Here is a 23111-nt window from a genome sequence, read left to right as displayed (position 1 = left end):
CACAATTCAGACAACACTGGCTGTAGTTGATAAAAATGTAAAGGCTTTGTTTCAAGCTTGACAAAGGCTGACAGAAAAATTAAAGGACAAACTGATAATGATGGATGGCCCTTGCTGTGTTTTGACTGAGAACGAAAGAAATTCTGAGTAGTAAACTGAACTGAGTGATGACCTACCTGGGAAACAATCTCACTACTCTGTGCAAAATTTAATCAGAGTCTGCGGTATGTAGTACTAAATAATTTAGAAAGGTTTTAAATTCAAAGGGAGATGCATTTAATGTTGCTCCCAGAAAACAGAATTGAACAAAGGGATCATTCAGCTTGAATATCATGTGCCAATAGCTCCTTAGCACTTAGACTGGATGATCATGAAGCCTCATGGACATGAGGTCAAGGGGTTCTCTTTACTAATTGTTTCAGATTTATGAAACTCTGAAATGGCAATTATGTGCTTGACATTTTTGCTAGCAAATCAGATGTCATTAAAAAAAAATCCAAAACCTTTTAATAAAAGCCTCATGTAGATCTAGATCCTTAGTTAAAACAATTAGAGACTACTGGTGGATGAGTTCATAATGCAAGATACACAACTGGGCTAAAATTTTAAGCAACTTAGGAAGAATAGAAAATAAATTCACACAGTATCATAATTCTGAGATGTTTCATGGGCCTGTAGGTGACATTAGATGTTGGAAGCTGTGGGAACTTGTTAAGGTTTTATTTAACACAGTTTGGCTGCACAGTCAGGACAGAGGAAAAAAAAAAAAGAAGTCTTAAGAGATAACAGGGTTTTGATGTCATTGGGAGTTCTCTCACTTGTTATAGAAACTTTGATAGTTTTTTGTTTGTTGTATTTGTTTTGTTTTCTATTTTGAAAGTAAGAGGTTTCAGCAGCAAACAAAGGAGGACAAAGTGTTACAAAAAAGACAATGCCTCCTTCTTCTGCTTTCAGAGAGTCAAGCAAAAACATTGGTATTTGCACATCTCTGGTCCAAATTCTATCCTTAGAAAGGTAAGAATATAACTGCAAAGAACCAAACTCACATCAGTATTTATACTCAGTGTTGGCAGCATGGTATCGCCCAAACTACTTAGAAGTGCGTCCTTTAAAGTGAGGACCTGATATCATATCATGGCATATTTTCAGACACATGCTCTGACCAGAAGAGGTTATGACAAAATTAAAAGTATGATGAATACGAGTAAACAAAGTGAAGTAGGAGGTTGACATTGAGTTATGAAAAAAAAAAAAGTACTTAACTGTACTTAATTGTCTTAAACAATTCCTCTACTGAATATCTCATTCACTTTGAGTGCTACAGCAACAGCAAGACTTGCAAGGGTGTGGGAAATTCTGATATTCCACCAGTAAAGCTGGATCAGGCACAGGCAGGTGTAGGAGCTGCCAGAAAACAAGAAGCTGTGACTCTTGCACACATGACAAGAAAGCATGGGAAGGAAGTGGCCTCACCCTTTTCACTGGAATACTTAAAAACCACCTCTACCACTTTCCACAGGGACTCTGAGGAGCAGAGCTTGCTGAGTGGGGCAGCCCCCACGGTTCCTCTTCAACCTCTTCCACCACACAGAACAGGATTTGGGATTTGCTGGCTCTATGCTTTTTGTTGTGCTCACAAATGCTCAGTAAAATTCTGAGAGCTGCAGTAAACACCCCCCCAAAAAAGCACTTTTCAGCAGTATCTAGCTGGCAAAGCATGACCTTTCCACACAGCACAAATGTTACCACAAATATGGCTTTCTTACCTGCAGAACAAAGCAGTTCATAGTACTCACAGTAGGTGGAGATGCACATAGGGACCACAGGACCATTGAATCAAGTATTTCACAGGAAAGCATCTAATGTGAATATTTAAGTGTTGTGCTGGTGACTGATAACTTTTAAAATGAAGAGTTTGACCTTGGAAGCCCTGAGTGCTTACTTCAGGGATCATCTTGATCTCCACACCACTCCACTGAATTTGTGATCAGCAAAAGCTGTCCAGCTGCTGCTCCCTTGAAACAAAGAAATTTGCAAAGGAAGTCCTATGATGCTGGAACACTCTCATTTCATTGTCCACTCATTGCTTAACACCATTCTAGTCATCTGAAAAGCTCACCATTTTTGCTCTTTGTGAAGCAGAAGAATAAAAGGTGGCATAATGTAGTATCTCACAATATACCTACGCAATACATTGCAGTTTGGGTGGTGCAGATTATAGGAATTACAACTACTGTATTGAAGAAAATGAATAGGTTGTAATGTAGCATTTCTTAATTTCTACTTGTGCTAAAACCAGGTGATATACAGAGAACATAAAAGGATAAATCTGACAAGTTAACAACTTGTTCTGATGAGTAGATATTGAAGATTATCTTAACACAACAATCTAAATTCTCAAGTGGACAAACTCTTTAGTACTAAAGAATTTGTTTTCAAGTGCTCTAAGTTTTACTTTAATAATGTCATTAGCATAAATGTACCTCAAGGACAAATGAAGATAGGTATTCCACAGAAAAATTAATCTTCCATATTTTGGAGTCATATGAATACAATACTTTAGACTACTCCAAATATATACTGTGCAAGACCTAAGCATTCCCAAAGATACCTTACACTTTTCCAGTAGTTAAGAAAAAATCTTTCACATTTTATAGTGGTAATATTAATAAAAACCTTTTATTATGTTGAATGTAGCCATTCTATCTTGTACACCTTTTTATTTGAAGCAGTTATGAATACTGCACTGAGCACATCAGTGAAGCTTATGCAACTTGCCTGAAAGATCTTACGTAAAATTTGCAGAGCAAGGAGAAGGCTAAGAAGAAGACTTTTGTGATTTAATGTTCTAATAAAAAGGTATAGTTTTAAAACACTGTTTGAGAATGCGGCCTCAAATGAAGCAGCTTTACTTGTAAAAAAAGGCATCTATACATGTCCTGATTTTGTTTACCACTCTTGATTAAGAAACATATATGCACTCTGGAACATATATGCACAATGGATCTCTGCCTCTGTAAGATCATTACTTAGACAGTAGAGATGAAATATAAGTGAAAAGGAGGTAGCATCAGTTCCATTTCACATCTGGGAAAATGAACACAGAAGCATTAAGTGGAATGTCTTATATTTTACAGACCTCTGATCATGATAGGGGAGTTCAGAATGAATCTCCTGAGTCCCACTTTAATACTCTACGGGAGGGAAAAAAAAAAAAAAAAAAAAGAAGCTCAAAGAAAAAAAAAACTCGAAAACTTTTAAAATTGTATTTTAAAAGCAATTTTCCTTATGCCTGCAGTGCCAATTTTACTGCATTCAAGACAAACTGTTACCACAAAAGCCACCATCTTACAAGAAAAAAGCCAGCATGACTTGTCACAGAAGCACTGTATTCTATCATTATTAATATGGTATTTTAGGCCCATCACCACTACTTAAAGATCACATTAAAGCTGTGATGTTCATTTTTTATTTTTTTTTTTAAGAAAACAGACAAGCCATATTTCCTTGTTTCTTCAAGCCATAGAAAAAGAAGTATTCAAAATTAAATGAAATAAAATACCAGCATCTGGCCCTTGAAAACCTATACAGAAAAGCTAATGTACAATACAAATTCAGATACTAGCAGCCTTGAACAAAGATGACAGTTTTCTCAGAATGACACTTGACTCTTTCTGTGCAAAAAAAAAAAAAAATAATAATAATAAAAAAAAGTTTAGCCAGAACTACAGTAGGAAGAAGAAAGAGGTCAAGGAGAATTCTCTAAAATTTTCCTAGCAGGGAGAAAAGAGCTGAAACTAAATGGAGGTAAACAGAAGGCTGATCTCTATTTCACTATGGTTGCTGTTTTAACTTCTCTGAGAAATACAGAATATAGGACAAAACAATGAAATTGCTTAAACAACTCAAAATTCACTCCAATAATTTTAAGGTTACAATAAAGGCATAACAGAGAACATTATTTGAATGACTTTATTTCAAAATAAAATCAGAGGGGTCTAACACTAATCTGAAATGCTTTGTCACAGTGGGATAGCTGTATCCCATTGAAAATTACCTTGGACAAGTTAATGGGATCTTTGCAAGAAAAATACAGTTTATTGCACTTCTTTGCACCGTCTTTGATTAATAAACTTAATACTCACATTCTTATTACCATAGTGCATTACCTGAGAGAACAAATTCCTATCGTTTTAGTTGTCAATCTTTATGCTCTGTCTTTTTTTTTGTTCCAAAGAGTACTATTCATCTAGCCAAATTCCTCAATGACTCTGGCTCTGCTACTATGAATGCTGGGACATATGCAATAAAGTCAAGACTCAATTTTATTACAATTACCCATCTTTTGTTCATGTAGACAGATATTTGGTAGCTTTCTCTTTAAGCCATCAAACAGGACAAGGACCATTCCAATTGAATGCCGAAGTATTTGTTATAAAAGAAGCCTGATCAGATCTGCTAATTTATTTCAAACTAACAGATTTACAAATCATTGCAAAGAGATTTCAGTTTCTGCTTGTGAATGATGAAAGCCATCCAGAGCTCTCTTCAATCAAGCAGCAAATGAATACTACAATGTATCAACCTTGTCAACTGCTTCCTACCAATCAAGGATTTGAGAACCTGTAGAAAATATATATTAAAAAAATAAAAATAAAAAATCACAGAGGGCGAAAACAATCTACTACTGCGATGACCCACAGCAATACCTAAAGGAAAAAAGAGTGTACCCTGTCAAATCTCTTTCATATCCCCCCTCCTCTCATTTGGTTTGGTTTCTTCTTCACTTGCCAGGAGAAATAATAAGTTTCAACTGAAAGATATACCCTCCCCAGGCATGAAGTTACCAAGCAAAAACAAGGCTTTTCTTCAAGGGTGTATTTGGGGACTAAATGAGTTGTATGGATACAGGTGAAGAAAAAGTAAAGGAAATGCAGACTAGAGTATAAAAAAGATACAGAAAAAAAAAATAAAATCTTTCATACTTCAATCTCAAGTCCTTCTAACAAAAGAAAAGTAACCTTCACTGAAAGTTGTTTGGACTGTTTTTCTCACAAATAACAGATCATCTTACATCATTCCCGTCAGTGACAGCAGGTATTTGGAGACCTGTCCACAGACACCTGCTAGGTAAGTTTCTTCAAAAGGGATTAAAACTTTATTCTTGTGAGGTAACCACAGCCTTCTGCAGGAAGTCAGGATATTGTGGGAGATACTCAGACAGCACCAGATATTCCAACCAACTTCATCAATCTTGATAGATTTACATTCATACTTGCAAGCAATATTTTTTTTCTATTACAAATAGCAAAAATAGAATAATCAGAACAAATAATTACTAATGCCAAATTAAGGATATTAGAGATAGTTAGAGATAAGCAAATTCAAAAGTATTTAATTCTCTCTGACACTCTATCCTTGATCAAAGACCTTAGATACCGAACTTCTCACAGATCTCTAAGATGTAACATTTTTACAGAGGCTTCCCCGCACTCAGGGGTAAGCTAAAGACTCAGGATGCTGTGTGCAATCTCCCTAAAGCAATTATATCTGTCTCCAAACTATCTCTATTTGCTCAGAACCAATGACTTGTGCTACTTTCCCAAACTTTGTAATCTCAGTTGGAGCAACACATGGTACTAATGTATCACCAGACGACCATCACCAATTGACATTCTAAGTATAATCACTGCACAGCATATCATTTTCCTTTCCTGAATTGAGTGAAAAGATGAGCAACCTATTCTCAAAAGAAAGGTAAATTATAGAAGCACCATATCAGAATGACAGAGACAGGAGACCCTCACTTGCATTCAAAGTAGCTCCTAATGGTGCTGGAAAGATTGCAATTTAGAAAAATTACTAAGTTACTTTAATAATTTCATTATGGTTTTGCGTGTCTGTGTGTGTGAATAATAAATGGTCTTCATGGAAACAGAAAATCATTAGCAACTGTTCGACTTTAACTTTGTCGTCAGTCACTAGTGAAATCATTGTGTTAACAGCCTTATTTTCTTCATGAAGACTGCATGTGATATTCATAGACAAGGTAATTTTGCACTCTGACCCCTCACCCAAAAAGGCATGACTGAAATAAAGTTCAAGAACGTAAGAGGCAAGCAATAGCAAAGCTTGAAATCCAGAAAAATTAGAGAGCAAGCTGTGCTACTAAAGCAAATCAGAGCGATAATAAACTCAACAGTATTATTTGAGAAATACAGCTCACTGAAGATCATTTAAGAGTTATGTTCCAAACAGCAACAGCACTATATCTAGTATAAATTACTCAAAAAGTACTTTACTGTAGGTGATCTACTTGTATACGAGCATCCAAAATATTAATTTTATGCAATTACTGTGTATGGACAGAAAACCTCATTATAAATCAAAACTAGTATGCAATCTTTTCCTTTTCAGAAATCACATAGGAAGCCCAAATCAAGAACTATCTCATCAGCCAATTACACATGAACATAGAAAATTGAATTTCTTCACTTATTGTGTGATATGATCCAAAGCTACAGGTATTTAGAATAAGTACATTTCTAACATATTTAAATAGGAATGAGCTATATGTGCTAGATGTGTTGGAATAGGTAGTTAAAAATTGGCACTCAAGACAGCATCTGCTGCTAGGGACTGGGGGGGAGAGGGAAGTAAAAGCAGGACAAATTCAAATTTAAGTCAACTGAAAGACCCTGGATTCAGTAATTCCAGCAAGTACTCCATTCAAAAAAAAAAATAAATAATGTTATCTAAAAAAAAAAAAATCACTTTATTTTAAAACCTTTCTTTCATCCAAAACAGTACTTAAATGTAAAACATTCTGCTAAAGCATTTCTGTGGTTTAGAATGTTATTTTCTTGACCTTTACAAAATAATTTTAAGCTTATCTGAAAGGAAAAAAAAAAAAAAGCATCTTACTTTTCTAAAGTCACCATAAATGAAGAAATATCAGTTCATACAGCTCAACTATAGACCCTACTGTGCAAGTATTTATCAACAAAAAGCAATTTCAAAGTAGCTGCCTTGCAAGTGTTCAGGGATAATAGCTGGCCAATTCATCCATAAAATTAAGCCAACAATTCCACCATAAGTTTCTTGACAGACTTCTCATACCTGGAAACATAAATAAGCATTATATTTCTTTAGTCCAATAATAAAGCCTATATTACACAATGTTTTCTTAATTCATCTGATTATGCAGGATTCCAACAAAACTGTTATTTTAGGTTTGGGCCACCTGTTTTAATGCAGCTAAAAGTCTTCAGAAGAAGTTAACTTTAACACTGTGAAAGTGACTTAATACCTTGATGTCACTACACAAAGTTGATGTGTATACAAAATCAAAATAATTCAACACAATTTGAAGGGCTATACTTTGCAGAATATCATGTGAATACCATTTACTGTGTTTAAACCTTTAATAAAGGGTTTATTGAGCTACTTTCTCAGGACTGCACAACCTAACTCCTACATACCTCGGCTTCTACACAAAAAACCATGGAAAAGTAAAATAAAAAATAAAACAAAACAAAACAAAACAAACAAACAAACAAAAACTTTGGGGGAAGGGAAACTCAGTTTGGGTTTATGATGACAAGTCTTCAAGAGCATTCTTTTATTTATTTTTCAGCTGAAAGCTCAGATTCCTCTGTCAATGAGTCATTTCCTTTACATTTTTGTACTTTATTTTTATTTTTTAAAAGATGGAAGTAGGGGAGACTGTTTTTTTTCACCTCTGTTTTAATGACTCAAACTGAGGGACCCTCTTTCTTTTAATTCAAACACAGAAAAAAAAATATCTCAAAACCAAGCAGTATAGATATTCACATGCACAGAATTTCAAATTAAGTTCTGAGTGGTCTTCTGAGCCTCATAGTCTTGATAAGCCTCGATTGCTGTGGAAGCAAAGTTTTTTTGTTTTTTATTTTTTTTTTCCTCTTGTAAAAACACCCTCTATTATAGCTTTATTGTTCCATTTATTATTGTTCCATTACATCACAGGTCTGCTCAATTCTCTTTTCAGAAGCTTTGTTCAGTCAAAGGGTAGGATTTTCCCACAGGCAAGGAAATTCTCTTCTCTGAGACACACATGTGAGTGAGATGTTTCATCTCAGGAACTATAAAGGAGGCAACTTCAGAAATTGTCCAGTTACCTGGACTATTATCTACCAATATCTGGGATCTTAACACCAAAACGGAGGACAACTAGATTACTGCCGAGTCTGCTGCTCTATACAAGACCTCCATATAAGGTCTCTCATTCCTTTCTTTCCTTGCCACCTCTCCCTGCCTTGCAGCGAATAATTTTTCTGTTTTTGGAGGGATGTTAGGAAAAGGTGTCCAAAAACAGTCTACAAGTTTTATCAAAGGTCTGCACTGAATTTTTTTTGCAAGCCAGGAGCTCTATTGCCCATCTGATAACCTCCATTTTCATTCATAACCTCCATTTCCACTTTCTTCGAATTACTGTTTGACTTGGTGTTTACTTTCATAGAGTGAGAGATGTGCACAAGTGAGTTACAGAAATGAAGGAAGGTGAGGGGCTCCTATGAGAACTTCAAGACAGAAATTAAATGTAGTAAAAATTTTATAGTGGACAAATGAACAGACAGAGATAGTTTAGAGCAGATAGAGGTAATGGAGTTTAGATTTCAGATGTGTTTTGGATTCCACAGAGTTTCTACTAATTTAAAAATAAACGTGTAAAAGAAAAAGTGCATGGTACTGGAATTACAGGTGGCCTCAGAAGGTGAATTTTTGTAATAAATGTATGTGGAGGTAGGAATTGGGAAGTGGAGGTAAAAAAGACTTAGATGGCTGGTGTAAAATTGGCATAGACTTGTTCTAGACATGGAAAGATCAAACAGATTTACTACCAGAAAGAAAATGAAGAAAATGATGAGAAAGAGACCGTGAAGGGAGAGTCTGGATATAAAGGACAGGAATCCAAGAAATGCAAAGAGGCTAAGATCATAATTAGTGAGACACTGACAGCAAGGTGAAAGTTCTTGAGAAACTAGGGAAGGGAAGCCACATGAAAATGAAAGTGATTTTAACTGCAAGGCAGTGATCCAACTGGAAATGGCAAAATAAAAGTGGAAATGAGAGCATTACAGTGAGAAGAATGGCTGTGGGACTTAGAAAAAGATATAAGCCACTGGTCTAGATGGGAAACAATAGGAGACATACTGGGAACTGAAAGAAAATATGGAGGTGATGGTAAGAAGAATGAAGGAAGGCCATCAATGCAAACATGAACAGCCATCCCAGCGAGATTTTCAATACTTCAATACTTTACAGCACCAACAGCAAAAGAGGCCAAGTAGATTGGAAAGTTAAGAAATGAAGAGCTCAACCAGCAGGGTTTAAACAAACAAAAGTAAACACTTTTCCCTCAAAGCACATAATTCAATTCAAAACTTGTTGCCACAGGTTATTGTGAAAGCCAAGATGATAAATGTTTTGAAATAGGACTGGGCATTCATGGAAGATAAATATATCAGAGTCCAAAGGAAAGGTGCAGTGGGACCTTTGGTCCCACACATTGTAGGAGATCTTGTTTGAAATTACATTTCAAAATACTAATGAGGATATAACTCAGTAATTCACTTGCCTTTATTTGCGAAGAAATATCTTGTCTAAGAAAAAAAATATTTGAGAGGATGAAGTCAAGGGAATATGTTATGCCACTTTCTATTCTCCAGACATATCGAGTTTTGGCTCAATCTCTTTATGTATAATTTGCAAGTAAGGACTGCCTACGAACATCCACAGAAGCCTATTCATGTCAATTACAATATTTCTTGGATGGATAATTGATACATGATGTATTATAGCTTAGAGTATTTCTATTAATTGAATACATGGCTTAAAATTAGCAAATCAGGATATTTCACCCAATTACTTCATTTCAAGTAGGTCTCTAAAACTATCAAATGCTGCTCCTTCCAGTAAGAAGTTCTCCTAATGCCATGGACTTCTGTTACCTACTCAATATGATAATTGAACTGTCTTCAGTGGTGACCTCCAGAGATCATTAACTACAGTTACATACATAGTAGCTGTGCCTTCAGTTTCACTGTGATGGACCACATCCTTTCTCAACTCCAGCTAAATCAACGCAGTTATTACCTAAGCTGTGCAAGTACAACCTGCTTTTAGGTTGAGCATCACAAGTTTGAGAGTTAGCTCTGTTTACTGATGATTAATGACTAGTATTTGAACAAAGGTATACAAAAATTCTTAATAAATTGAAAGAGACTGAAAATTGCCTGCAGGACATTACCAAAGGAAGGATGTAATATATCTAGCCAGAATGTGCACTTCTAAAGCACTAAGCTCACCAATTAGAATACGGAAATGACAACAGCTACGGGCATTAAAGCTTGTGCCTTTGTTATTACAAGAGACAAATGTCTGAGCAAACTACATGTCTTGCCTTTGTACTGCTGCCTATAAACTCCGACTTTGTGCCCACCTTCCGGCTTCATGAAGTGTTTTCTTGACATTTATTATTAATAATAGAAGTTAAGAAAAATGAAAGTAGCAGTCATATTGATTCAGCAAAGCAGCATGAGCATATTTAATGGTCGATACCTTTTATCTGATTTAAATACATTCCCTTTCTTTGAAGTCTGATTCCTTTAATTACACTACATATCTAAAAAGATTTTTTATGTTATCAGATGCCAATTATGTTAGACATTGTCATTCATTTGCTTATAGTAGTATTTATTTCCACTGCCATCAACTCACACCTAAACAGCATTACTTCATATTTGTTTACATGGAAAAAAAAAACAACATTATTTTTATGTATAATATTTCGTCAAGGTTGATCCAGCTAAAGGCATGTAACAGTCTTTCTTGGTTTGCATAATTAATACGTATATAAAGTTTCCTTACCCTTAATCTCTAATTATGATAAACTACACCTTTCATTTTTAGGCAAGCTTCTCTCCATGCTAGAGTTGTCTAAATCTCTTCTGAGTAAGGAACATAACTTCAGAAACTGAGGGAATTAGTAGATAGAGTCCCACTGAGAGGGGGATTTTATGGGGGAAAAAGAAAAATAAATAAATAAAAGGAATAGAAAAAAAATAGAAAAAAGGAAAAGCCACATAGAACTTTTGCAACCTTAATGAACAGAAGACAGAAAATCTGTAGAAGTGATGTAAATCTGTATCAAAATACAGATTTAAAACAAACAAACAAACAAACTGTAAAGCAGATTTCCTCTGCAGAGGATACCTTCCATTGATGCCTTCTCAAACAAACTATCCTGGCAAAAGTAAATCAGCCATAGTATCTCTCTAAGCTTGGGGATATGATTATCATTGTTTCTCTCCTACACTTTAACTTCTCTGAGCTCTGGAGTTGCCTGAAAAAAAAAAAAACAACAAAAACAAACAAAAAAAAAAAAACACCTGTTGTTTGAAATCTGTGGAGTTGGACTTCCAGAGGCTTATTCAGCACAATGGCTACTATCACTCAGGGCATTTATGACTAACTCCATATGGATTTGGTAGGTTACTTTTCCTAGACCTTACTTCCCTGACTTGCATCTTCAAAGAATCTCTTGTGAAGGGAGCTTCTCTCATCATGCAGATTCTTCCCTCTCCTCTCCTATTTCTTTGTAGACGTACCACCCCTTAATGTTAAACCTGGCATGTATTAGAAACCAAAGATTCAAGGTAAGAAGGCTCACTTATACTGTACCAAAGTCAGCTTTGACCATCAGCTGTACCAAAAGGAGCAGGTCCAAAAAATTAAGTCAACACATTAGGCACAGGGAGACATTAGGTCAGGAAACCTTGCTGCTTCCAGATATATTTACGAAGATCAAGAGAAAATATATCCTCTATTAAATGGATGAATGCATCTCAGGAAGTGTTAAAAAGTGGTTTTTCTAGCAGAGTGGGAAAGAGAATAATAATAATGAATTGGTTTAGGAGGATTATTTTTCACTGGGGTCATTCAGGAATCCAATGAACAAAAGAAAGGATAAGACTGCCTAAATTGATAAAATAATTGTGTCAGTCTCTACCATGCTTAAAACAAACTTATAAACTCTGAAACACAGTTAGCTGTTAAGCTCTAAACACCATCACATACTCTGTCACACTACTCTCATTGTTACAGAAATCTAGGAAGCACCTGACATTTATCTTCTGTAGTTCTAACACCAGAATTGCAGAAATGCAATTAGGAAAAAGCTGGTACTCATAACAGAAAAAGTCAGCAGTGTTCAAGCTAAACCTGGTAACATACCTAATGTGCTGCCACACGTAACAGAATGCTTTCCTGATAATGAATGACTTTACTGACTGCCATGAAGTTGTTGCAAAATAATCAGATCAACAGGGGCATGCCACTACGTGAAAGACGCATAGGATATTCTGAAATAGTCTTTGATAAGGGTCCACTGCAAAGTCACCACTGATGGAAAATCTACCATTATAAAAGGCCATGTTTCCAAAAATTATCATATAAATAAATTGGGTGCAAAACACAAATGATAGAAATTTCAGTGTTTGGTAAGCAAGGAAGCCATTACTTCATCTAAGGCAGTGCACCTAGTGCATGCAGCCAACAAACAATACAGCACCATCTCTTGGATGTAAAATATATATATTTTTTGGTAGTAATCAATGTAAGTAGATGTTAGGGAGTTTAGTTTTTCTGTTTGTCTTTAATAGAGAAATACTCACACAGCAGTACAGTCTCAATGGTCCACATTCAAAGACTTCCTCCTTACTTGTGTCACTACTGCTACATAAACTAATAGTGAAGTTTAAGAGAAATGAAAAGTAATCTAGAGGGTTTTTTTTGATAAATCACACATCAACAGCACTAAGAAATACCTCATTACTGAAAAACGAAGGTAGCATTTATTAGAAGTTTTCTGCCAAATACCAAGAGTCAGGTTAAGCCTTTAAGTGAAAAATATTTTTGAGAGCTTGCAAACACCAAAAAACATATATTTGTTATGCCTGAAGTAACTCTGAGCAGAATAAAACCTATGTACTTCCCATTTCAGTTTACAGACTATAATTTGTATTAGATTGTTTCACTTAACTTTTGCCATAGCTATAAAAAGTTGATTTTGTGTAAAAACCAGGGGAAAAAAGTACTGTGATGAATTGCAGTGCAGCTTTACCTCTTTATTCAGTTAGGTTAAAATTCAAACTATAGAACTTAATTTTCTAGGAATTATCATAGTTACATCTGTGATAAGACAAACTTTATGTTTTGAGACTGCTAGATCTTATAAAGTTTTCTTAAGGCTAAATGATAGCATTTTATTGTAGTTTCTCCTATACCTGAGTTATATCAAATTATTTCTTGTTTAAATAAAAGCCTGGTATTCTTGGTATTCTTTTAGTGTGACACATACTGTTCACTAATTAATCAAGGAAAATAAATCAATTGAAATTTAATGTGAACCTTCCTATTATCAATTTCATTTGAAGAAGTATCTTGAATTTAGGACAGAACATGTTCTCAAAAGAGGATTGATTATAAAATTAAGCCAGATGCTATGATCAGCTAACTTGTATAAGCTGAATTTCATCAGTAGCAAACTATAAATTATGTGAAGAGAAGTATCTGACAATCTGTCTTTGGTGGTCTATACAAAAAAAGTCAAAAGGCTTCTGTCTGGTACTTCCAAATTTCCCTTCATATAGCCTTTTATAAACACTTTTAGCTGAACAATATGTGCCCGAGGCAAGTATTTATAAAACACTACCTAACATAACACAGAATCACAGAATTGTAGGGGTTGGAAGGGACCTCGAAAGATCATCAGGTCCAACCCCCCTGCCAAAGTAGGTTCCTTAGGGCAGGCTGTCTAGGTAGACCTTGAATATCTCCGGAGAAGGAGACTCCATAACCTCCCTGGGCAGCCTGTTCCAGGGCTCCATCACCCTCACTGTGAAGAAGTTCTTTCACATGTTGGTGTGGAACTTCCTGTGCTCAATTTTGTGGCCATTACCCCGTGTCCTGTCCCCACAAACCACTGAAAAGAGGTTGGCTAAATCCCTCTGTCTCCCACAAATTATAACAAAATATTTTTACAGATATTTACTTAGTAAAAAGTTCACAACCTTAGTGAATATATTTTGCTTAACCTGTATAAAGAGAGGCATGCCAAAAGAAGGAAGTAAACATACTAACAACAACTAGAGAATAGCATCAATAAAAGTGCTCTTATACTTCCACCTTTTTCCCGATGCTCTTTCCTTAATGATCGTAAGCAACCAATTCTATTTTCCTGAAATGCTACATATGTGTAACATGCACCAAAGAACTAAAGGGAATACACTCACCATGTACTATCAGGACATATTCTGTGCTGTTTCGGCCAATGGGATTTTTTGCTTCACATCGGTATGTGCCATTGTCTGTTTTGTTTAGGAAACTGATGCTTAGGACCCTGCCGTTGACAACCATTCTCTCGGGATCTGGTAGTTCTCCACCGTCCTTTGTCCACAATACTGGTTCTGGCCTGTTGGATCCAAAGCAATACATTTAATCATAATTTAATACATTTAATAATATTAAATTTAATATGTAGTATGCATGTGAAATATTATGTATCAGCAACAGTAACTTGTGGATAATACTCTGTTATCACAGAATACATAGTAATCATTTGAATTACTGGATATAACAAGCAACAAGCATCTATTGCAACTTTACCATCTAGTACCAGACATGAATTACTAAAGTGCAGGAACAGGCAGGAAAAAGAAGAGGAACAAATAAGAAAACAGAATGGTATTGGAAAAGGCCAAGGTCTTCCCTAAATAAATACATAAACAAAAGTGCTAATGATATTTCAGGGTACACAGTTTGGCAAGACATTTGGCAAGCTGTGTGAAAACAGCTCTCTGTGTGATGAGCAGCACGGTCTTGTGCACCTGACAGGCAACAGAAATCATGCGAGCAGGCTGAGGTAGATGTAAGTGGTTTGTAAATGGATTCTTAAATTATTTAGGCTATTCACATTCACAAGTGTACTTGCATGTACTGAGTGCTTTTCCTGAACCAGGCATGTCAGTTGCAAAGTAATGCATCTTACACACAATCCAAATTTATTTCTGTTGCTGCACTGTGTCACAGCTCATCCCCTTTTCCACCCTTTCTGCATGCTTCCCTTGAATAATTGTTTATTTTACACACATTATCACAAGCAATATAAGATTTGACTTAAAATCCTGGACTTCCTTTCAGTGAAACCTTTCCTCTTTTACCTGGTGACCTCACGTCACACCAAAGGCAAAGCACTGACAGCGATAACCTGTTAGCCAAGTTAAGGACACAGCAGAGAAGGGAAATGACTGTCTTATAGCTTCCCATACATCTTTCCACTGGCAATTGGTATTTAACTCTTTCCCAAAAATTCTCAAGAAGCTCTCCAGTTCAAAAGATTTGCCTAAGACAGCAGCAAGTATGTATTTCTTGTACACAGTCTTTGCCTGTATATAACAAATTGCACTTTCAAATTCATGTGAGGGAAACCACCAAAAGGCTAAGTCCACGATTAGAAATGAAAAGATGGCTTACTGAATCCTATCTCACAAACAGATGTAGCATCCCAGGTCTTTAGATACTAGTCACTAAAGCAAGATATATACAGCCTGCAGATTCAGTTATGCTTCTTCTATCTGGTAGTTTTGTACATTACAACCCAAATATCGATTCCTTTCTTTTGGCTGCACTACTTAAGTAATTTCAGTCAGTAGCAGTTCTAGATTTACAATTTATTTGGTAGCAGAATGTTACTTTTTTTTTTTTCTTATCAAAGTATGCACTTTTATGACTAAATAATAAAATGAATACGAAGGACTTTTATAAAAATCATCAAATGCCTACTTAGTTTCTAGTCTTACTGAAGAACTACTTAATTTGATTAATTTAAGGTGTCTACAACCTATTAAACATGAGCATTAAGAATAAGAATTAAGTCTGAATACCCAAACAGAGACATTTTGCTAAAATGCAGCCTTACACACAGAATAGGCCTAATACCTGCAACAACATTTTTATTGTATTTTATTTTTTAATTATACAACATATAGAGAAAGCAAAGTTTTCTAAAATGCACTCACTGCTATATGTCTTCTATTACTATTTTTCTTTGGTAAAAAAGCCAGACATTATTTTTCTCTTGAGAAGCACCAGAGTTCTATATAGATTTCAGTAACATTTGGATGATAACTTGTTAAATTATTATTGTGCTTGTTACTGTTGGCTGTTCTCTGACACTGGCTTTAATAACTTAAAAATAAATAATAAATCATACAGAATCATAGAATCATTTAAGTTGGAAAAGATCCTTAAAATCATCAAGCCCAACCATCGCCTAATGTTTCCAAGTCCATCATTAAACCATGTCCCTCAGCACCACATCCACTTCTCTTAAGCACCTCCAGAGATGGGAACTCTACCACTTCTCTGCGAAGCCTATTCAAATGCTTCACAACCCTCTCCATAAAGAGATTCTTCCTGATACCTAATCTAAACGTCCCTTGGCACAAGTTGAGGCCATTGCCTCACGTCCTATGACTGGTCACTTGAGAAAAAAGACTGACACCCTCCTTACTGCAACTGCCTTTCAGGTAGTAACAGAAAGTGGTAAGGTCTCCACTCAGCCTCCTTTTCTCCACTAAATGACCCTAGTTCTCTCAGATGCTCCTTATGCGCCTTGTTTTCTATTCCCTTCATCAGCTTCCTTGCTCTTCTCCGAATGCATTCCAGCAGCTCGACATCCTTCTTGTAGTAAGGGGCTCAAAACTGAACACCATACTTGAGGTACAGCCTCACCAGTGCCCAGTACAAGAGGACAATCTCTTCCCTAGTCAGGGAATATTATAACATTCACATAATTTTAAATCATGGATTAAGAACTATTGGTGTACTGGGCCTTATTTATATTTAACTGTAAATACGTCACAGTATTCTTCCTAAGTGTGCTTTCAAGCACTGATATCTAAATAGACATGTACACACAATACACATACCTCCTTTCTGCTTAACACTAGCAGGAAATCTAGATGTCCACATTGTTGCAGAAAAATTGTCCCACACAATTCACAACATTAAGGTGTGATTTGCTTTGATTTGTTAAAGAGGATGTGTTCAATTTTCTAGCAAACTCCTCATCGTTCCCCGTTTACCACTTTACCGTGAATCCGTAATCCCAGGAGTGGAAACTCTGAAACACTTCTGCTACAATATAAACCATTACCTTCATAAATGGCACGTTAAAGCAACTTCTGTGCAGTGGTAATTTATGAAACGTACATTTTAAATTGAACTTAGATGGCATATCCTAGAGAAAAACCCATAGGATAACAAATAACTAGGAAATGGAGCCTTAGATCTAAATTATTCAAGGAGCTTTGTCACATCTTGGTATACCAACGGCAGTCCTACACAGCACAGTTAGAGAGGCAGGTCTACATCCTCTAGGTGACAAGGTGGCAGCACAGAAACCATCCCTTAATTAACAGATCCTCCCTGTGTGGGCTCAGCAGCAGCAGCAGAGCCATCCCTGGGCAGCTGGCCTGTGGTCAGCACATCGTGGTGGCTGGGCACAGCCCTTGTTCCACCTCACCAGTCTCGGGAGAATGCTGCCTAAAGCAGCAACTGTCACAGCTGCAGAAATATAAATCTTGCTTTCACTGCTGAAAAGCTTTGAGACACTCTGGTCTAAACAATTTATTAGTCAGGCAGAAGTGAGTTAAGAACATGAGACATGCTCAAACACCCAGGCCAGCACGCTGCTGCTGACAGCAACAACTGGAGTGGCTGCTCAGGGAAAGCACACGAGCATGGCCACTGTCCGTAGTCCATCCCCCTGTGTTCCGCCACCAGCCATAATCATCCCATGTGGATGCTGGAGGGCATGTCGCTTGTTCTCTTTAGTGTTTATGCAGTATTTGGATCTGTTGCCCATAAATTTCTCAAATTTTTTTGAATCTGCTTACACTGCCAACCCAGACTTCTGTGGCAATGAATTCAAAAAAGTTCCCTATCTGCTGTGTAAACGCTTACTTTTTTGTACTTTTATCTGTCTTGTACTGATCTCTGAGCCGTTGCAATGAATTATGGTAACAGAGTTTGGTAACAGTCCTGCATATTATAACCTCACTATTAATTATGACAGACCTGTATTTAGTAGAATTTTCTTCTACTATCTCCCCCTTCTTTTCTCTACTTGTTTGAACTTGATACAGTCTGAGATTACTGGCAGGAAAAAACAACAGCACCCCTATATAAGAAAACAGACAGTCTAAATTTAGAAAACATTGGCCACTCCTTGATAAGAGCTTTAGCAAATTAATTGTCAAAAGCCCAAATGCAGTTGGAAGATCAGTGAAGAAACTCCTCTTCTGCGTCACAAGACACACTGAACTGTAAATTTTCTATAAGCTATTTTATTGAAAAGTGTTCATGGATATATATACAGAGGTTCATTATTCACCCAACATTTCAAAAGTGTTTCAGCTCAGCTGGGGGATATTTAGGTTGGATATCCTAAAATATCAGGCAAACGTGTATACTTCTATTAACACATATTTCTCTCTATTGCCTAGTCTCTAATACTGAAGAACTTTACCTTTCGTTCACATATTAACAAATTGCCATGAGGCTATTACTAGGACTGGAACCAACAGGGTATCTCTGCGCCTTGCATTTGTGATTACTTCATGTTGAATCACACTTACCAGTTGACCCCACACTTTCTCAGGCAACCCCGAAAAAAGTATTTCTTGGAGCACAATAGCTATAAAATTGGAATGAGCACAGTGGCAACTAATACAGTTGTATTCTACCTTTGCACATTTCACAGCACAAACAAGCTCACCAACCTGCTCTGTCCTAACAGAAACATGCAGCCTGCTGATAATGAGGCAGTCACCCAAGGACCAAATTTGGGGCAACAGATGTTGTCTATATCCTGGCTTAATCCCTCCCAGGTGGATGTGGGTATGTGGAAATGAGCTGTGCTACCACTGAGCCCCTTCATTGGGCTGGGGGAGGCAGCAGAGCTGAGGTACCAAGACGTTGTTTTCTTCTCCAAAACACAGCTCTGCCTCTGGCCTCACCTATTCTAATTTGCTCTCAGCGTGACACCTTTTAAAACAAAAACAAACAAATTAAGTATGCTGCATTGAAGAAATTCTTTCAAAGACAGCTTAGATATGACAGACAGATCATGCTAGTTTTTTGGCTAGCATGTACAGCTTTTACTAATTTAGTTTTGTGTGCTGATGCCCACAGGAACACCATTGGGATTGCAGTATACTAAAAGAAGCTAGAGATACTACTCATGATTATGGCCAATGACTCTTCTGCCAAGCCCCTAAAATAAGGCTAAATTCTATACCTTCCCTGAAAAACTGCTAATCAGACTTAGACTTTGGTATTATTTATATTTAATCCCAATATGCCCAGAAGCTTTCAGAAACTGACTTGCATAAGTGAATTGTTTTTTGGTATTAATAAATAAATTTGTCAACTGTCTTTATGTTAGCCTTCAGATGTGACACTAAAAGCAACGTAGTTTGGTATTCTTTCCCAGACAAACTGAGATGGAACTGCAATGAGGGAATTAAAACTGTTACCATATTCCAGAGGGATTCAGGTTTCATAATGTGGAACCAAAGTTTTCTTGCAAGCAACTTCACAAAGAATTTATGAATCCAGATAAAGTATTTCTTAATCCTTATGCTAAGAAATCTTTTCTTCTAAACCAAATCAGAGAGAAAGCTAAGGATGAACTGGAATGTGTTGAAAAAAAAATGTTTTAGAAAACATTGATTTAGTTGGAAAAAGGTATTTAGGCACAGACTTGACTTTTAAACAAGTGTTTACATAACACCTACGTCAACAGGATTTAAGTTCACTTTAATGTATTTGATAATCTAGGCCTTTAAAAGTCACACAGCATTATTTTAAAACAAGTTCTTTAATTTTTGACCTCTTTCCCCACCCTTAACCAAAGTCCTACGATGCTTCAGAGCTTGCCATAATTCTCTCTTCTAGTGATACTTTTTTATATATAAACATTAAATTTATCTTAATTTAAATAATACATGCAGCTACTGTATCGGCTCTTCTTTCTGAATACAGTGAACTTAACACAATCCATTTTCACCTGGAAGTTCTTGGCTCTCTGCATTTTTGTTACCCTTTTCTGATTTCTGTATACAGAAAGGTCATGGCAAAAGTGTTCTTCATTAAGACTTTGATCTCAAATGCTCAGAGAACTTAATGGCCTATAATTCTACCACCAGATAACCTTTTCACATCCATAAGATCTCACTCACACAACAGACAAATAAACAAACAAAACAAAACATTCCAGCTGTTTAAATGCTCAGTCTCACTAAGCATATTGTCATTCATTTGGGTACCTAAAGATCCTGTCAAGACTTTGTAGTCAGCGTGAATAAAAATAGGAAAGATATAAGTATTTGTGGAACACTAACAAGAGAAGTAAATTCATTATTTTGAGCATGGCCCACATGAACTTTTAATTCTCCAAGCAGGGGCACACTTATTTTCTCTGAAGTCCATAAAAAACACTTACTAGTGAAAGTGTTCAAATGAGTAATGGAAAAGGCATTGCCACTTTTATCAGAGCATTTTTGTTGAAATGCCGGTTTAACGTTAAAAGCAATCTAAGGAAAGGTTGCTTCATTAATTTGACCTTACTGAGTTTCTCTATCTTAAGAATCTGGATTTTTAGATTTGTCAGTTAATCACCCAGTTGAAAGTTTAAAACCCGAGGGAACTACTTGTTTGTACAAAGTCTCACTCTGATGAGTCATATTGGGATGAGCTGGTTCGGGAGCATTTCATCTATCAAAAACATCAATACTCTCAGTCTCTAGCCTTTCATAAAAGGCTCAGATAAATGTTTTTTATTTTATCAGATAAGAACTCTCCATGATTTTGTATCTTTGCAGAGCTTGAGTAACCTTCATAGGGTATTTAACTCCCCAAAAGAATTAGTCAAAAATGTCCTAAGTATCTTTGATAAAGTTCTCTTTTTATTAGGAAGGAAGCTTTGAACATGTGAATTTCCTATTCACCATAACTATTCAGTCTATGCTTTTTTCTTTCAAGCATCTCAGAAGGCATAACACAGCCTAAGAACATTTATGATGCCTTATACCAGTGTTTTTAAAATGGCTAAGAAATAAATTCCAAATGTATGTTAAAAATGAGGCGGCAATAAAATATAAATTTCTGCTTTCTACATTATAAACATTTGTCAGGAATTCACAGCTATGAAAACAACAGGAACAACAAGAAATGTTAAAGAAAGTTGTGGTGTATTATGCTTTTGGAAAAGTTGCCTAAATTTAAAGAGGTGACAAGAATATTAAATGATGATAGTATTCATCACTTATAGTTAAAAAAAAAAAAAAGAAAAGAAAAAAAAAAAAAAGAAAAAGAGAAAAAAAAAAAGATAGCAGAAAAGGGAAGAAAACAAGCAAACCAAAGCAAACAAAAACCCTTCATCCCTTATCTTCTGTTCTGGTTACAGATAAAACCTTTCTTTTATCCATCACAAATGCAGTGGGGTGACAGGACTTCCTGCCTGTAGCTTTCCTTGGATAAAACAGGCAGTCCTCTCACCTTCAGACTGACTCTTTGGGTTACACTTACTTACCATGGTGATATGATAGACTAAATTTGCAGCTGAAAATCCTTGTCCTGAACAAGGTTGTGACAGCAACTGATTAAAGTGACTCAGGAAAAGTCTTTTCAAAGGTATTTTTTCTGTTGCTTAAAAATACAAAACATAGATTGTGAAGGGAGAAAAAGAGGATGTTTTCAAATTTTCCCCTATCTATACCATAATCTTTCCTTGCAACTATTTTTTTAAAGGTTCATTTCAGGTCAGTTAATATGCACCTTTAGCCATAAGAACCTGACTATTCTCTTTCTGCCATAATTCTCTTTCATGCTATATCTCCCTGTCATCAAGCTGATAACCCATTTACCTTTATCCTTTCATATCTCTGACCTAAGGTTTTCTACCCTTAGTACAGCTGTGTAATGATGCTGCTCTGTGTCTCGATAGCTTTTTCCCAATAGATTATCAAGCCATTATTATGTTAACTATAATGAAAATATTTACCTGTAGTTTCTCCTGTTGCCTTTTATGTATTCCTCACCAATATTTCCTTTATTTTAGTCTTTCTCAAGAAGGCAAGACAATATCTAATAAATACCCTGAAAAGTGTATATATCATACATATGTATATATGGAGCTTCTTACCTAGTTCCATTATTATTCATAATGTTACCACGAAAGTATAAAAACCTGCTATGAATAACATTGGAGAGATTGGTGTTCTCATAGTCATAAGAGAGATCAACAAGAGAAATTATGTGAAATCAGAAGATACCTTATCAGTGAGTTGCAACAGAAATAGCCCTTGTATTCTCCTATTGTAAGCAGCAGGGAGGCAAGAGATGTACAAAAAAGATTTTCTCAAAAAAACCCTCTGTGGGGAAGATGCCATAGGGATGCAGTCCAGAATTTCATGTTAAATAACTCAAAAGCCATTGCCACATGAATGTAGATGTGGGGGAGTCCCTTAAGCTTGTTCATGAAATATCGTCCTCCATAAGGTAAGTTAAACATGGGGGCAAAGACAGGGCATCAAATTAGCATGCTCACTGCTGTGAGTGATCCACTCTCTTTCCATGATTCACATTAGAAGTGAAAAAGTAGTTCAGAGTTATAATTCATTATCAGTAGGCATGGGGTGTGTGTAGGAAAAGCAATGCTTTGTCAGGGTTAGTTTAGTTATGATAGCACTGCTAGTCTGTTCAGCTTTGAAGGAAATGCAAAATCAGAGAGCTCACAAAAGTGCTGTATCGCTGATGGGACAATGTCAGAAAAAGTTTCATGATGCCATTGTGCTATACAGCAAAACTGAGGTAAAATAAGCAGATTTTTCTCAATAGTGGAATGCATAGGAACCCATCACTAAAGTATCTGATAACACAGCTATTTATTTGATTTCTTATGCCCCAGTATTAGAGCATGCAAATAGACAACTAAGAATAAA

General features: G+C 36.1%; 1 protein-coding gene across 5 annotated transcripts in view; it reads right to left on the bottom strand.

The window, feature by feature from the left end:
- Positions 1–23111, bottom strand: part of CADM2 (cell adhesion molecule 2) — a 646291-nt gene that overhangs the window by 50342 nt on the left and 572838 nt on the right. For all 5 annotated transcript variants that reach the window (XM_068691339.1, XM_068691324.1, XM_068691332.1 and 2 more), the window contains one exon: positions 14337–14515. In XM_068691339.1, coding sequence (XP_068547440.1) covers positions 14337–14515 — 179 coding nt within the window. The remainder of the gene's footprint in view (positions 1–14336; positions 14516–23111) is intronic.

Source organism: Anas acuta, chromosome 1 (genome assembly GCF_963932015.1).
Source record: "Anas acuta chromosome 1, bAnaAcu1.1, whole genome shotgun sequence".
Classification (NCBI taxonomy): Eukaryota; Metazoa; Chordata; class Aves; order Anseriformes; family Anatidae; genus Anas; species Anas acuta.
Note: the sequence above shows the minus strand (reverse complement) of the source record. Positions and strands in the feature narration are given on the sequence as shown.